Source organism: Acartia tonsa, chromosome 4, assembly GCF_053477335.1.
Source record: "Acartia tonsa isolate MP-2025a chromosome 4, ASM5347733v1, whole genome shotgun sequence".
NCBI classification, from domain to species: domain Eukaryota; kingdom Metazoa; phylum Arthropoda; class Copepoda; order Calanoida; family Acartiidae; genus Acartia; species Acartia tonsa.
The window spans coordinates 35130552-35146309 of record NC_137263.1 but is presented as its reverse complement, the minus strand read 5'-3'; the positions used below and the strand labels follow the sequence as shown (position 1 = coordinate 35146309).

Sequence of the window (15758 nt, the reverse complement as noted above, 5' to 3'; positions counted from 1 at the left end):
TAAATTCATAGGTATTATGTACACTAATCTTACACATTCTGCATTGGCGTTATCATGGGGCGGGGTATTCATTATTGCTTTTTATAGATAATTTTTTTTTAATGGGTTTACCATCGAATTCCTGGAGTTTGAAGGCAACTTTTAAGTAGCGAAGCTATAATCTTTAATGTAAAAATCCTGTCCGTCAGTCTTCTACGTTTAATATTCAAGAAAGACAGTGGAATTTTTTTTGATGAAGATTCCCTTTATTGTTATTATCCAATATATGTTTTAGTTAATCCGTCAGATTTTCGGTAATGCTCAAGGATGGTCATTTTTTTGTAGGAAAACTTTTATTCACTCAGCTGCTATCATAGATAGATGGCTGGACTTTTAGTTGTCCTCCCTTATCAATGCACAACTATCAGATTGTCTGTAATGCTCTGAGGACATCAAATTTCTTATGTGTTTCGCTCTCTAGATAGACGAAGCTGTTTTTTTTGTGAATACTTTGTTGACCAATGCACGTCTGTAAATCACATTGTCGTTGGTCTATCAGCAAATCTCCTAAGTACAGTCTTCTATGCTGCTATCAAAGATAGTCTGATAAAAATTTCAGGTGAAGATACCTATATGAACTCTGTTATAATTTTTTTTCTTCTGTTGATTCTAAAGTAGAATAAAATGATTTAAATCATTGAATGTCTTTTTCAACCCTCTATAGGCCTCCAGGGACTGGAAAATATAGGGTCCGCATTATAAAGCCTAAACCACATCAAGAAACACGTATGAAGGTTCCCTTAAAGCAAAATTTAATCGGTTTATCTATATCAGTGATGATCTTATATATCAAACAAGAAAATTTCCTTATTGATAACACGAACAATTGGCATTCGAATTGAAGAAAAATAACTGGTTTTTAGTTAAGTAAATTATTGGTCATGTAATGTTTTTAGGCTATGTTATGTAATTTAAGTCTTATTGTGGTTTTAGGCTATTTGGCCTTTCTTCCTAGATGCAAGGGGCGCAACTTCAAATTCTTACAATACTTACTATTTTGGGGAGCTTACAAATGTAAGACGACTTTTAGTTATTTGATTCTACAGTTCACAATTTTTGTGTACACATTAGTACCAATCAATCAATCAAATTATTCTTTTATTTAAAAAATAATTGCAAAAATGTTTTGCATTATAAATAGTAAAATAGACAAATATGAGTATATTTAATTATATGAATATTACAAATATTAGTATGTTTTGCTTATTTCAGGATTAAAACTAATGATTTTATTATAATTCTACAAAAAACTTAATAGTTGAAATAAATAGCAGCTTCAAGATAAAATTCAAAAGCTGTTTGTAAAAAGTAATTTACTAACGTAGTTAAAACAATATTTAGTTGATAATTACTGTTTTTTAGTTCTAACGTCTTGGTCCGGGCCTAGATAAGTCAAACTTCATATGAAAAAGCTTGGGACCTTAGAAGCTCCCATTAATTAAATGGAGAGAACTAAATCGTTGAAGTGGCTGAGATCTTAATTAACATACAAAAAAACCTTATTACTATATACCTAAATAAAGATATTAAAATCCATTACGTAAAGATTTCGTTAGCAATTGGTCTTCTAAGAAGAACTTCAATAGTAGTAGACTGATATTTCAGAATATAGACACAAATCAGATGAAAATGTTATCAAAAACTGTAATATCAAAATTTAATAACGTACATAACTTAAATATTCCACGGCATAGCATATCTACGAGCGTACATTTGTACGGTGGGGTTAAAGTAAAGCGAAGAAAACAAGAAATGCGAGTTGAAAATCCTCATTTACCCACGGGGTATAAAGATACCAGTCCTACAAGTCAAGTAAGTTGATAGAGTTGATAATTCTTATTACCTATCTACCTATGTGTTCCAGTCATGCAACGCTAAATATTACTATTTAGTTAGCACCCTTGACCCTAGACTTTTAACACGAAAACCTAGACCTTTAAGAAGCTGTACCTTACTCAACCTAACCTAAAATGAGCATTAAAAGTAGTTTATTGTGGTCTAGCTACATGTGCTAAGATGAAAACCGCCTAATTTCAATACAATTCACTAGGTAGGTATCACACTATTAGTGTTGAACTACTTCGCAACACTATATCTAACTATTCATTCATCTTAGTAATAATATTTTAGGCCTTACAAAATCTTGATCAACATTATCAGCAATATTACAAGAAAAGATGGAGTTCTATGAGACTTGCACTACTCTCAAGGAATGTATTATAAGTAAAATATTTATGATTAGATCACTGTAAAATTGTTTAATGCTAATCAATGTTTTTATTTACGAGATATCGTAGTTTTTGTCAGCTTAGGCCTACTTGCTTATTTTACTTAAATCTGGCTCGTCTATGACTTGTGTCCGATTTTAATCCTGACTTTGGAACCCTATATAGATAGACCATTAGATTGTCCACTTGAAGGTTAGTTATGTTAGGGGAAGTATTAATTTATGTTAGAACTGTCGCTTAGAAATAGCGGATAGGCCCCTTGAATTATTTGCGAGTACTTTTAAGAGTAGGAGTGAGAGTTTTTCAGCGATTTCTTTTTGTAGGGTGGGTGTACCATACCCGAAAATAGTTATAAAGGGGGAGGTAGGTTGTGCTAAAATTCCGTAAATGTGTGAGTTTTAGAGCTTCAAAACATTAGTAGAACGATAATATTTACTAAATATTTTAAATTTTTTTTGTCTATAGTTTTTTTCAATAAGGAATACACATATTAATTGAATGTTATCGTTCTACTACTGTTTTTAAGCCTTAAAACTCCCACCTCTACGGAATTTTAACACAACCTACCTCCCAATTTATAGTCACACCAGTTGCTTTTACATAGGGATAGAATTAAAATGCATTCCTTTGAAGGCCAAAATATTGCGCCGTGGTGAACAATTTTGCTGAAACAGAACGGACAATGCAAGTTCTGGAAAAAGAAGGATGTATCAACATCGGACAACAGTTCAACATTAATGTTCAAAAATATATTGGACAAAATGAAAATAATGAGAAAGCTGAAATTAAATCCGAGGTAACAAAAAATTGTTTCAAAATGTACAAAATTACTTTCTAAAGTTAAGGTTTTTAAGGATATTTGAGACAAAGCTTTCATAACAAAGTAACACGGACATCTTAAGGTTTATGAAAATGAATTATTTTTTTTGTATCGTAATACTTATGAGAACAGTATAATTTACAATACAATGACCCCCTTCTCCTTGAAGTAACATCTTAACCCTTACAATTGACATTTGAAAAACTTTTAGAATTTTTCTATAATTCTTTTATTGCAAGGAAGAAATGAAACAAAATAACGAGAACAATGTATTATCAAATGAAGAAAATTTTGTAAAAGACAATGAAAAAGAAATGGAGAACAATGAAGACTTAATGAAGAGATTGTCTTTAAAAGTTGAAGAAGCTAAAGATAGATACATAGGTAACTATTAGGAAATTTAGTTTGTTTTGTTGTATTGGCTGTATTTATCTCATGTATACATACAAGATACATTAATAGGAATGATTTTGGCATGAGCTTCACATCCTTTTAGATCAATTTTTCTATCTCTGATTTGAAGCTTATCCAACATTTTGAGCACATTTAACTTTATTTCATCACATTTATTTAATTGTAGAAATGTCGCAATATTTATGAATATGTTGTAAGCTTGTTTTAATATACAATTTTATAATTTGTAGACCCTGAGGACAGATTAGTTGGTGATATGTCGACAGCTATGTATGACTTTGTACCCACCTCCAGCCTCAAGGGGATGGAGGACTTTGTAGAAGATTCAGAATATTATTCCTACTTTAAAACAAATGAAAAGGGTGCTGTCAAGATTGAAGAATATCCAAGGAATTAATTTATATTTCAATATAGGAAAAGTTACCAAAAGTTAAGTATTAATAATTTTAACTGGGTATCTTAGAACCTATTTTGTAGCTATGTTAAGTCACTGTGTTCGCTTTCAAGTTTCTATGTTGTATAACTGTCCATACCTTAATTACAAATTCTGCTTAAAAATCTCACATTACTTCATGTGCAGTCTTAAATATAAATTTTTAACGCGCAGGTTAACCTTCCCCAAGAATCTGAACGTATTTATGCACCACAGGAACGTGTTAGATTTGTTTGCCAAGCCAAAAGTGGACCTGACCAATAATTTGAATTATTATTGCCTTGACGGAGGCTCTCTGTTGCCTGTTCTGGCACTTGATCTGGCTCCAGGTACATAATTATTTGCTTTTTAATGTTTTGGTTAAATGAAAAAGGGAGAGGTAGGTTGTGCTAAAAATCCGTAAAGGTTGTGAGTTTCAAGTTAAAAACAGTAGTAGAAAGATAAAAATTTATGTTTCAAGTTAAAAACAGAAGTAGAAAGATAAATTTTTTTTGTCTATAGTTCTTTTCAATAAGAAATACACATATTTAGTAAATATTATCGTTCTACTACTGTTTTTAAGCCTTAAAACTCACGCCTTTACGGAATTTTAGCACAACCTACCTCTCCCTTTTTAACTTAATGATAAAGTATTTTTCACGTTGATATAGACATGCTAGAATACGTTCGGATATAATCTGGTTGTAAAAGCGTTTTGGTACTAAAATATTGGAATCTTAAGGGATAAGACAATGAACGATATGAACATCATAATTGATAATAAACAAAAATATCCCTCCTGTAAAGTGGAAAAGTTTGCTCACTGTAAGTTTAAAGCAACTAACCAATAATTTACAAAAGTACTAAATACAGTGGCGTCCAAGCTTTTTATTTTGGGGGGGGTAATTCGTGTTTGGGGGGGGTAAAATGGCGCGCGTAGCGCGCCGCAAATTTTTTTTACCCCCCCTAAAATTTTTACCCCGGGGGTAAAATTTGCTTGAGGGGGGGGTAATTACCCCCCCTGAAATCTGTTGGCAGGGGTAAATTTTGTTTACCCCCCCAAAATTTACCCCCGGGGTAAAATTTTTGGGGGGGGTAATTTAAATTTTATTAAATATATATTATTTTTTATTTTGGGGGGGGGTATTTACCCCCCCAAAATTGTTTGGAGGGTAAATACCCCCTCCTAAATGGTTGGGGGTGCCTACGGCACCCCCAGGGTAGGGGTAAATTTTGAATGGGGGGGGGGTAAAATGAAAAAATTTTTAGGGGTGCCCAAAATCGTTTGGGGGGGGTAATCGCCCCATTCCCCCCCCCCCTTGGACGCCTATGTCCCTATACCTCCCTGATTAAAATATATTGTATTGTAGGAGATGCTGTACTGGACATGTGTGCAGGTCCTGGTGGTAAATCTCTGCTGGCCATGCAAACCTTGTTGCCAGCAAAACTTGTTTGTAACGAAATCAATGGCCCTAGATTAAAAAGGTGAAATATTACATTTTGTCTTGACATAGTACATCATTGATTTTTAAATCCTTAAAATAAAGTAATAGGATCTGTGTGTGTACCCAAGGATCTCGCTAACCACTGAACACTAACAGGGTAGGTTTTTAAAGGTCCTGGGAAGGTTCATAGCTATTTTGGGGGAGGGTACCACCATCCTATCAAGAGAAATCGCCCCTAGAAAAATTAAAAAAAAATACAATTATGAGTAGGGGGGATCTAAAAGTATATAATATAAAATCTGTTTCTGAGTTATTTATACACATTATGTGAATTAATCTATATTTCATTTTAGATTAACGAATATATTTGAGCAATATTTTGGTCACGGGCCAGTTGTTGAAGATCTCAAAGAACGGGTTTCATTCACTAAACGACCAGCTCAAGAATTGTATGATTATGGTGTTTATGATAAGGTTAGCGCAATTTATAGTGTGGCTTTTCTATTGTTGGGGAAGGTCAGTCCTTCATTCCAACCGTTGAAGTTGGATTCAGTGATAGATAGATGAAAGACAACCAACTCTTTGATTGGGCGACCCTTGTCGGGAAGTCCTAACCTTGTTGCATCGTTATGAATTGCGTCAAGGCATCCCCCTACACATATTAAGATCGCGCATATGATATGGCAGCAGTAGATACAATTTGTAACGTATTTAGTGATGACGCGGTTTGAGCCGAGATTCCAACCCATCACCTCCCCTACGACGAGCGGATGCAATGCGCTCCGTTTTACGCTTAGAGTAATACTTAGTTGAAATTATTAAATCCTTTTATTTTGCTTGTCCTTGATAGTTTTCAGATCTTTCATATTATTTATATATCTTTTATAGATAATTTGTGATGTTCCCTGCTTCTCTGACCGACACAGCATTACTAACAACGAGGATAATATGTTCTGCCAGAAAATGATTAAAAACAGGCAAGTAACAATGGATATATTACTACTTGGATGTTAAACCATATTTTCATGTTCTCTAGTAAAGTGAAACTAGCAGCGGGCCAAAATTTCAATACCTCCCATCTACAACCTTTACCCCAATCCTTCACCTCCTACTGGATGAATGAACTGACCTATAAATGAGTTTTATGTTTACAACCTAAATTGCAATAATTTTTTCCCTGTCATAATATCCACGTCAATTCTATATCTATTCAAGTAACTATATTACAGGTAATGTGAAACGAAATTTGTTTACCTAACTCCATTTTGTTATTAATGAATTAAAAGCGAATATATTTAGTTAAGTAAAAGTTAACAATAGTTAACAATAACTATAAATTGCCTATTTGTTTTTTTTTGCAGGTTACTCTTGCCAGAGCAGCAATGTGAATTATTAAAAGCTGGACTTCAATATCTAAAGCCAGGTATACAATATACATTTCTTATTTTATAATATGCAATATCATTTTAAAGCCTACTAATAACTTTTAGATTCATTTTAAATGGGTAGGTAATACTAATGTCAGTTGCCCTTTTCTTTTTATTTAAAAAATGGATGAGAAGTGTAAAAATTAACCAAAAAGTAAATATTTTAGCCATATTTTTTTATTTCATTAAACATGTTAGAAATTGTATTTACTTCTTTTCTTTTCCGTACTACAATGTAAAATATTATGTAGGTGGCACCCTGGTTTACTCTACCTGTACCTTGTCCCCCGTCCAGAATGAGGGAGTGGTGAACATGGCCCTAAAGTCCCTGGCAGAGGAGACCACCCTCCAATTTGTTGTCAATGACCTGACACAAGCTGTAAAGCCTCTGGGGTTCATGGGACGTTTCTATGGAAAGTTTCAAGGAGTAGCTCTGGGAAATTTGCTGGTTCCCCATCTTTCTAATAATTTTGGACCAACCTATTTTTGTCGTATCACAAGAAAGACTTGATTTTTAACTCTGAAGTTCCAAAGACGTTTTTTTTAATAAAAATTAACCTTCGTTTTGCGTCATTTGATGGCTGTGTGTACTATGCTAGAAAAGTTTGCATTTTACGCGTATGATTAAACTGAGTTTCTGCCATTTACATACACATATTCAATCTAAGACACTGGTATGTCACATGTTTCAAAATGCTTTTTTTCCTTTTAAAAATGCTGTGATTCTAATTCGATAGGATGCCTGTCTGTCTCTCGATTTGGTAGGATGCTTGTCTGTCTCTACCGAAAGAAAACGCTATCCGCTGAACCTATTTGGTTGTCCTCGTCAGTTAACCATTTTTAGAGGTTGTTTTTTTGAACTTTAAGAAAATAAAAAGTGGTCTGTTCACCGGTAATGTGCAGATCCTCTAGTATAGAAATATGTTAAATTGTTACCTAAAATTGTAATTTTTATTTATCTGTTAATTTCAGATTACCTAAGGTTTATATAAATAAATGAAAATGTCAGATCCAGACCAGGGTACCAGTGTTTCCAGCCAGGAATTAATGATTATTTAACTAGAGGCTTAAGTTAATTTATTACCTAGCTGTTTTTGTTTTGTAATGTCCCCCTTCCCCCAACATCTTGGGGGTGAAATCTTCATGACGGGGGGGATAAAATATAATCTATTTCCAAAAAATTTTATTCAGGGTGTTAATCATCCTTATACCCTCGCCTTGGGGAGGGAGGTAATGACAATCTGTTTAGAACCAGGGCAAAACTTTCCTAAAAAGTAGATCGTAATATGAATATACACAGTATTAGGAGCGCTTTGACAAAATAAGTAATGTTCCAAGTTCTTGTCCTAAATCAAAAGATCATGATATAAGATAATGTCTTAAAATCGTTTAAAGTGGCCAATAAATCTAAAAACAAATTTATTACGTTATTTAAATAAAACATTAATGTTAGGAGAAAGGATATGCCTCAGATGCCTTAACCAGCTTTAATTCTGGAGAATATTCAGCCTGTGTGTCTTCCCTCGAGATGCTTGAGGAAATCATTTTTACACTTTATTTATACAAATGGGATGGGTATTAATACGAAAATTTTACAATTTGCAAACACAGTTGTAAAAATGATTCAAAATGTAACAGGTTTTACGGCCATCAGACGTTAAGGTTGCGCACAATAAAATAGTTGCGCAATGCCGCGCAGCAACACAAACATCCACACAACTTCCTCTACCTGAGGTTGTTAAACAGCTGGAGGGATTAGCTAACACAGCAGGTGGGTTTCAAAATCCTATAATATAAGGTAGTTTATGTCTCTAGTTAGAATTATTGTTATTGAAGGGAATCATCCTACTAACAAGAACCCAAGACTACTTTATCAAACTGAAAATTTGTACAGGCAATATATATATTTCAAAAACAAAAGTTTTCATTCTCAATCGTTCAGTAAAGGAAAAAACACAAATTAGTAATTATTACATACAAACAAAAAGTCTATTTTTGAAAAATCTGAATAAGATAGGTAACTAATGTTTCTTTTGATTTAATGAATTGTAGAGATGCATACAAAAAAGGTAAAATGAATCCTATTTGAAATGGATATCTATATTTAACTCTTGGTCACTAAAAAACAGCTATCTAACAATTTTTTCTCTAACCATATTATTTATATCTATTATGTGAGTTTTTGAAACAAATTTTCCAGGTATAAATCTTGGAATTGATGGGCTGAAAGAGGAAGAAGTGGACTGGCCTCTACTTGTTTATAATTTGGCTGTGGCAAAATTTCAACAAAAACAATATATTCAGGTAAGATTGGTTGGGTTTCACAAATTGTTACTTTTCTATAAATATTGGTTACATTATTAAGGGGGTGGGCACTGGGGGGCTACATGTGTTACTTACTTTAGGACATGGAATGTTAGCTAAGTTTTTAAAATTGTAAATGTAGATATTTGTTCTTCCTTGGTAGCTCTATAACTAAATAACTTCTATAACTTCAGGTTTCTCCGCCTCCATTCAAAAGATTTATAAATAAGGGGGGTGGGGAGCTTGTACAGTTATAGGATATGAAAATTCAGTATCAAATTTTGGCCTGGCCGTTTGGGCTTGTTTTTATAGTTATCAATCTAATTCTTTTTGTAAACTCTCTTATATGATTGGATCTACCTGTAAAACTTTGAAAATTGAATTTTGGGACTTTCCTTCTAGGGGCTAGAAGGCTAAAAGGCACCCTTAAACACTGAAATTTTAAGTTTAGAGCTTATTTTTAAAGATATCGAGCTAATTTTTTAAATAGAACCTTTTATTGCATAAATGAGTTGATTAGCCATCCTATATTTCATTTTTGCATTTTATTTCTAGGGGCTTGTGAGCTCAAAACTTATAAATTTTGTATTTGGGGGGGTTGTTGTACCCCAAAAGCCCCTAGAAGTAAAGTGCAAAAATGAAATATGGGGTGGCTAATCAACTCATCTATGTAATAAAATTTTTCCATTTCCATTTAAAAAATCAGCTCGTTATCTTAAAAAATAAGCTCATAACTTATAAATTTTAGTGTTTGGGGGGGTCTTTTGCCCCACTAGCCCCTAGAGGGAAAGTCCCAAAATTCAATTTTAAAAATTTTACAGGTAGATCCAATCATATAGGAGAGCTTACAAAAAGAATTAGATTGAAATCTATAAAAACAAGCCCATACGTTTAGGCCAAAATTTTATACTTTATTTTTATTTCCTATAACTGTACAAACTTCCCCCCCCCCCTTACATGTTTAGATTTCTATTTAGGTTTTATTAAACGTTAAAGAATTTTAAAAATATATTTTGTATAAATCAAAAATTAGTTTGTATTCAAGTGTCTAACATGGACACAGTTTATTGCCTTGGTAAGGGCGTTCATCCAGAAGGTGAGGAGGGGATGGGGTAAAGGTAGTAGATAGGGGTCATCGTTATTTTAGCCATCTACAAGTTTCACTTTATTAGAGTACATGAAAATCTGGTCTAAGATCCAAGTAAAAATAAATTAATTTTTCCATTTAGCAACGACTACAACTTTTTATTATCCTAGGCTGCTCAGCTGTCTTCCAAACTAGAACATTCAGAGAAGACGGGGGCAGATCTCAAGAAGAAAGTTTATTTTTTGAATGCAGAACTCAGTCTGGCGTTAAGACAGCCTGAGGAAGCTTTAAAATATACTAAAATTATTCAAACTCTAGTCGGTAAGTTTAAATTTTTAGTTGCGCAGCTACTCTTATCATTTGAATTCGTTGCAATGCAATGCGGGTTTTGACAGGACAAGACTAAAAAAATATGCTTTGTTTTAAAATACAAATTAAAAGTATCATAGATGAAAATACTGCATTTGCAGAAATAATAATCTTTTATTATGATAAAATGTTTAAGACAAAAAATATTGTTTAAAGATATTCCACCTTTAATTGGCCGTCCGTTGTGTTGCTTTAATATTAGTTATATAAAACGGTTTCAAGAAGAGAAAATATAAAATGAATCCTCAAAAGAAATATACCTACATTTTAATTAGCTTTTAAAATTTTTCATTGTTGTTACCTATATCTTTTTTGTAGGCAATAATGAAGAGGAGAGCTCTAGATTACTTATGCTAAAGGCAAGATCCCAGATTTTGGGTCGCCAGCTTAAATCTTTAAAAAAGGAACTAAAGAGTGTGTCCCTGTCTGGCAGCCAAGGCATTACCTGTGAATTTGTCCGCTCCAACATCGAGTACCAGTGTAAAAACTACAGAAAATCTATTAAAATGTTGAACAGCGGGGCCCAGCTGGCGGGTAACAGGGTGTTCCCGCATTATTACAACAATCTGGGCTGTATACATCAGAATATGAAGAAGCCCAACCTTGCTGTTTATTATTTCAAGAATGCCATGGAGAAGTTGGATGGGGGGAATAGCGGGGGGGATGTGGGTGTCACCCAGAAGGTGGATGGAGAGAAAGAGATTGGTAGTTTTAATGGAGTACCACAACCTCAGGTATGAACTCAACAGGGAGGGTGAGGACATTGGACTGTTAAATGCTCAAGTACCTACAGTTTTATAAACTTTTGGAACTTCTATTAAATTTTGATTAGTTGGTTCATTAAAGAGGGGGGGGGGGGGGGCGAAAGTGACACTTTTTGAAACCAAAACTAAAAGTCAAAGGAACTCAACTAAAAAAAGAGTTACAGGTCTGAGATTTTGCATGGCAGTTGCTTTATAGGGGTACAATATGGAACTGTGAAGAGACGGCGGCGCAACCGCCGAAAACCGCCGAGAAAAGGCAAAAAAAATTTCGGCGGGAAACGGCGGTTGCGCCGCCGTTTCTTCGCAGTTCCATATTGTACCCCTATAAAGCAACTGCCATGCAAAATCTCAGACCTGTAACTCTTTTTTTAGTGGAGTTCCTTTGTTGACTTTTAGTTTTGGTTTCTAAAAGTGTCACTTTCGCCCCCCCCCCTTTAGTAGTCAAACGTTTCAATCAAAATTCTTGACCTATAGGAAGGGTTTGATTATGGTTTAAGTTTTACCCTTTTTTTTTGATGTGAACATTAACAGTACTGACAAAATCCACTAGGCATAATACACTATTGGTCCCCCTTTCTACAAGTTCATTTATAAAGATCTTTATTGTGTTTAGGTTATGTATAATATAAGCCTGTCTTTGCTTCATGCAAAGCGGCCACACATTGCCTTTGAGTTGTTGATGGAGGTGGCCTCCAGTTTCTACCTGGATCCCCACATCTGGTTCCATCTGGCAGAGTGCTGTATCCAACATCTTAAGGAAAAAAATTATCATTAGAAAGTAAAATTATAGTAAAAACCTGTTAGGATTTTAAAAAATCTTAAATGCAATCAGCAATGGTTTCTTATATTCATATCTTTGTTTTTGGGGAATATACTCACCTCTCCCCAACAAATTGCAGACCTATTTCATATTGCGAGTATTTGAGGAATTATTGTCCAGGGGGGGGGGGGGAGTTTTCTTAGCCATAGACTAGTATGCCATTTTATTTTCATGAAAACTTTAAAAGATAGATTGGCGAAGATAAGGTTTTCTTTTGGTGTCATTTCCCTGTTACCAATAACAACAACAAATGATGATTTAAACACTTTAGGAGCGGTCATCACAGGAGTTGGGACATGGCGAGGTGGGGGCGGGACCCACACATAAATTTATAGCTTCAAATCCACAGGGACCATCCCTGGAAAATAGGGCAGAGCCAGGCGGAGGAGAGGGCGGGATTGTTCCCGGTTTAACCTATGATTTTGCTTATGTTTGCCTTAAGAACGCAGAATCATTACTACCAAAGGTGATGGATTATTTGATACTCTACTTCGTATCAGAATAAGAGTTGTTTTGTTATTTAATTTATAGTAAAAGTGTCTTTATTAGAATCTTTATTATGGTATATCGACCTTGGTAATATCCTAGCTATTTTAAAACTCTTCTTCTGCCAGTCCGTAGCGCTATGGGGAAAATGCATCCAGCAGACATGTCCCTTTGTCCTTCGGTCTCTATTGCTTTTTTAAAACAAATTGTAATTAATATATTATAGGTATAAGCTTATGGATGTCATTCTTATTATTTTTTTTTTAGAATGAAGGTGTCGACACAAGTGTATATTGTCAGACAGTGGGTTGTGTCGGAAATCCTATGACTTGGGCGGATGTTGACCAGCTTAGGCTGGCCATTCTGGCGGCTAAGGTATTCTACATTTTAGTTCATGTGCGACATTTCTTTTTGTTGATATATTTTAGACCAATTTACGAATTTTAAATTTTAATTCTTAAATAATTTGAATGGGAGATGATTATGGCTGAGATGCGACACTAACTAACATTTCCAACAAAAATTTACCAAAGGCTTCATCACCGTTTTAGGTAAAGTGGGGGATTATTTATCGATCATTGTCTGGGGAATGGAAATAATGTGTCTTTTTATCCTTATTCTACTCTTCAAGACGAATCTTATTCTTATTAAAGATTCATTAATGTTAATTTTTAATATAATTTTTAGGCCTATGTAGCTTTATCTGTTGGAGACTTCCTAATGGCAGGATCCTATGCTGATACTATGCTTCAGTTCCAGAGTCTTCCAGGTGGTTACTCCATGTTGGCACATCTATATGCTGCTGAATCACTCATCTTCCAGGTTTGACATTTTTCTCATTAGGGAAGGTTTTTAGACGAAAAGTCAGAATCTGAAATATGTGAAAATTTGGATACTTAGCTCGGATTAATCAGCACCCGTTTCAGATTGACAATCCAAATAGGCTCCGAATCCTATCTTGTCAAAGTCCTACGAATTCCCATCCCTGATTTTTATACCTGATTTTATAAAAATAAAATACAATATTAATTTTTAATTCTTGTCTTTCAATCTAGGACAGATTAACCGATGCCATAAAACATTTGGACCCAGAAAACCTATCTGACATCACTTTCACAGAAAACAGCGCTCCTGTTGAAATTGTCAGCTCCTCAGCGGCCGACGTTTCCGACTGCCGCAACCTTATGCATCTCAATCTGGCGGTTGGCTTTGCCCTGCGCGAAGAATGGGACAAAGCCGGTGGACTGGCCCGCCAGCTGTGCCTTTCGGATGGCGGACTGGGCGGTAATCTTGGAGTTCAAGTTCTTATCTTGAATTTGTATATATCGCTGCGTAAGGGAGATATTGCGACAGCTCACCATATTTTATTGCAACGTTATCCCAGTCTTAAACAACAACATAGTCAAAATTCTATTGTTTGAAGCTTTATATGATTTATTGTGAAATAATTGATTAAATTTATTGTTATTGAATAAATAATATTCCTTCTGATTTAAACTTTTGTATTTTTCTTGTTTAATTAAATTATTGTTTTCAGATTCAAAATGTATAATGTATTTTATTTACTATTGTATTGGAATAAACTTTTTTTGTGAATTAATTTTAGTTTATTAAACTTATATGACCTAGACCTTGGAATTATTATTATTAGCCTCGAGTCTAGAAATAACAACTTTATTTTGCAAAATAACGCGGCATCGCGCACACACCCCCTTCCCCGCCCGCTCCCTTCCCTTTCTACTTGACCAATATGTGCAACTCCCCCCCGCCCACCCATTCATTCCTCTTGTCCCCACCTCCCTTCTCACTCCTTGTGTTCAGTAGTGGATATTTTGAGAAGCAACAATTTTTCAGGCATCTCTCTAATCTCTGTGACTTGACTTTCCAGGCCTTAGAGATGTGAATTGTGATATGGGTGAGGCCATAATCAGGCCTTCAATAACCTGGTTCTACCAAATTTTGTAAACAAAACAGCAAGTTGTACGTTATAAGTCATTTTTGTCCGATTTTGATAGGTGATTTAATCTATAAATCTTGATTAAAATTGATAAAAATAATGTTTTTTTTATCTTTAGTTATCATAACTCTAGAATTTAATGAGTTTTTATAATTTACATATTAACTAAACAACAAATTAAATGTAGATTAATCTAGAATTTAAGATTAATTAAATGAAAAAAATTTAAAACATTTATATTAAAATACTGTTAAAAATGAGTCATTTTTAAAACCTGTATTTCAATATTCTATATTTATAAAAATATCTTTTTTAAATATAAAATTATATTCAGACATTTAAAAATGTTTTTTATTAGAATGTTGTATTTTCATTTATTCATTTATAAAATTACCAAAAAAATATTTTTTTTTAAATTTTTACTTTAAGGGGACAAAATTTGTATATACCTAGCCTTTTTTAGGCAGAATACCTATAAATTAAATAAAATCTCCATTTGTTGTATTTTAATGGTTGAAGTAGAATAGTTATTTCTCGCATCGTATTATAAACGGCTTTCCGCGGATATAGAATGTACAATTATAAGATTAAAACCAGTTTTTTAGCCCCTAGGTGCCGTAGGCACGGGCTAAAAAAACTGGTTTTAATCTTATGATTGTATATTTTTATATTCGTAGAAAGCTGAATATAATACGATGCTAGACATAGTTTTTTCGTATGGATGAGAACCGGTTCCTGTCCACCGGATTCGAATGAATACGAGAAAAGAATTTAAAGTTTCTATCTTGAAGTTTCCTTTGTTAAATCATATTCTTGGTGAATTAAAATTGTCTTTATATTCAGAATATATACCTATTTTTAATCTAAAACTCTTAAGCTTTGTATGATAAGTCTCTAAAGATTACCTTTTTTTGTTTTTAGAAGAAAAAAAATCATGAAGATAATACATAGTGTCCTGTAGATGATACTCTTGGGATAAGTGCTCAACTTTTGGATACATGACCTAGTGTTATATCGTTTTTCAGTTCTTCTTGATAAGATTATATTTTTACACAGTTCTTTTGTAATTTAAGCTTCGAATTCTTTTTTTGAAACAGAAATACTTTTTATCATTAATAACACAATTTATTCTCAAAAATTGATTTTCTATTTTTTCAAATTTTTCTAATCATTAAAGATTACTATA

At 33.6% G+C, this 15758-nt stretch overlaps 2 protein-coding genes across 2 annotated transcripts; both read left to right on the top strand.

Moving 5' to 3' along the window:
- Positions 1-1109: 1109 nt before the first annotated feature.
- On the top strand, positions 1110-7758 carry l(2)10685 (5-methylcytosine rRNA methyltransferase l(2)10685). The gene is made up of 11 exons (XM_080157798.1): positions 1110-1851; positions 2170-2250; positions 2902-3063; positions 3327-3471; positions 3732-3892; positions 4110-4263; positions 5284-5398; positions 5712-5832; positions 6247-6335; positions 6720-6781; positions 7037-7758. The coding sequence occupies exons 1-11, from the start codon at positions 1663-1665 to the stop codon at positions 7294-7296; spliced, it is 1539 nt and encodes a 512-aa protein (XP_080013924.1). The 5' UTR covers positions 1110-1662; the 3' UTR covers positions 7297-7758.
- On the top strand, positions 7756-14112 carry Not10 (CCR4-NOT transcription complex subunit 10). Its single transcript, XM_080157797.1, has 11 exons — positions 7756-7828; positions 8241-8323; positions 8425-8556; positions 8986-9089; positions 10347-10497; positions 10864-11279; positions 11923-12068; positions 12403-12595; positions 12883-12990; positions 13303-13437; positions 13671-14112. Exons 1-11 carry the CDS (start codon positions 7782-7784, stop codon positions 14034-14036), a joined length of 1881 nt encoding a protein of 626 aa, XP_080013923.1. The 5' UTR covers positions 7756-7781; the 3' UTR covers positions 14037-14112.
- Positions 14113-15758: the final 1646 nt, after the last annotated feature.

Bases quoted from the DNA above. Each gene is read 5' to 3' on its own strand.
- Not10 (XM_080157797.1), top strand. From the start codon at position 7,782: ATGAAAATGTCAGATCCAGACCAGGGTACCAGTGTTTCCAGCCAGGA. The intron at 12,069-12,402 runs AAAAAATTATCA...AACACTTTAGGA, and splicing joins TGTATCCAACATCTTAAGGA to GCGGTCATCACAGGAGTTGG. The intron at 12,991-13,302 runs GTATTCTACATT...TATAATTTTTAG, and splicing joins TGGCCATTCTGGCGGCTAAG to GCCTATGTAGCTTTATCTGT.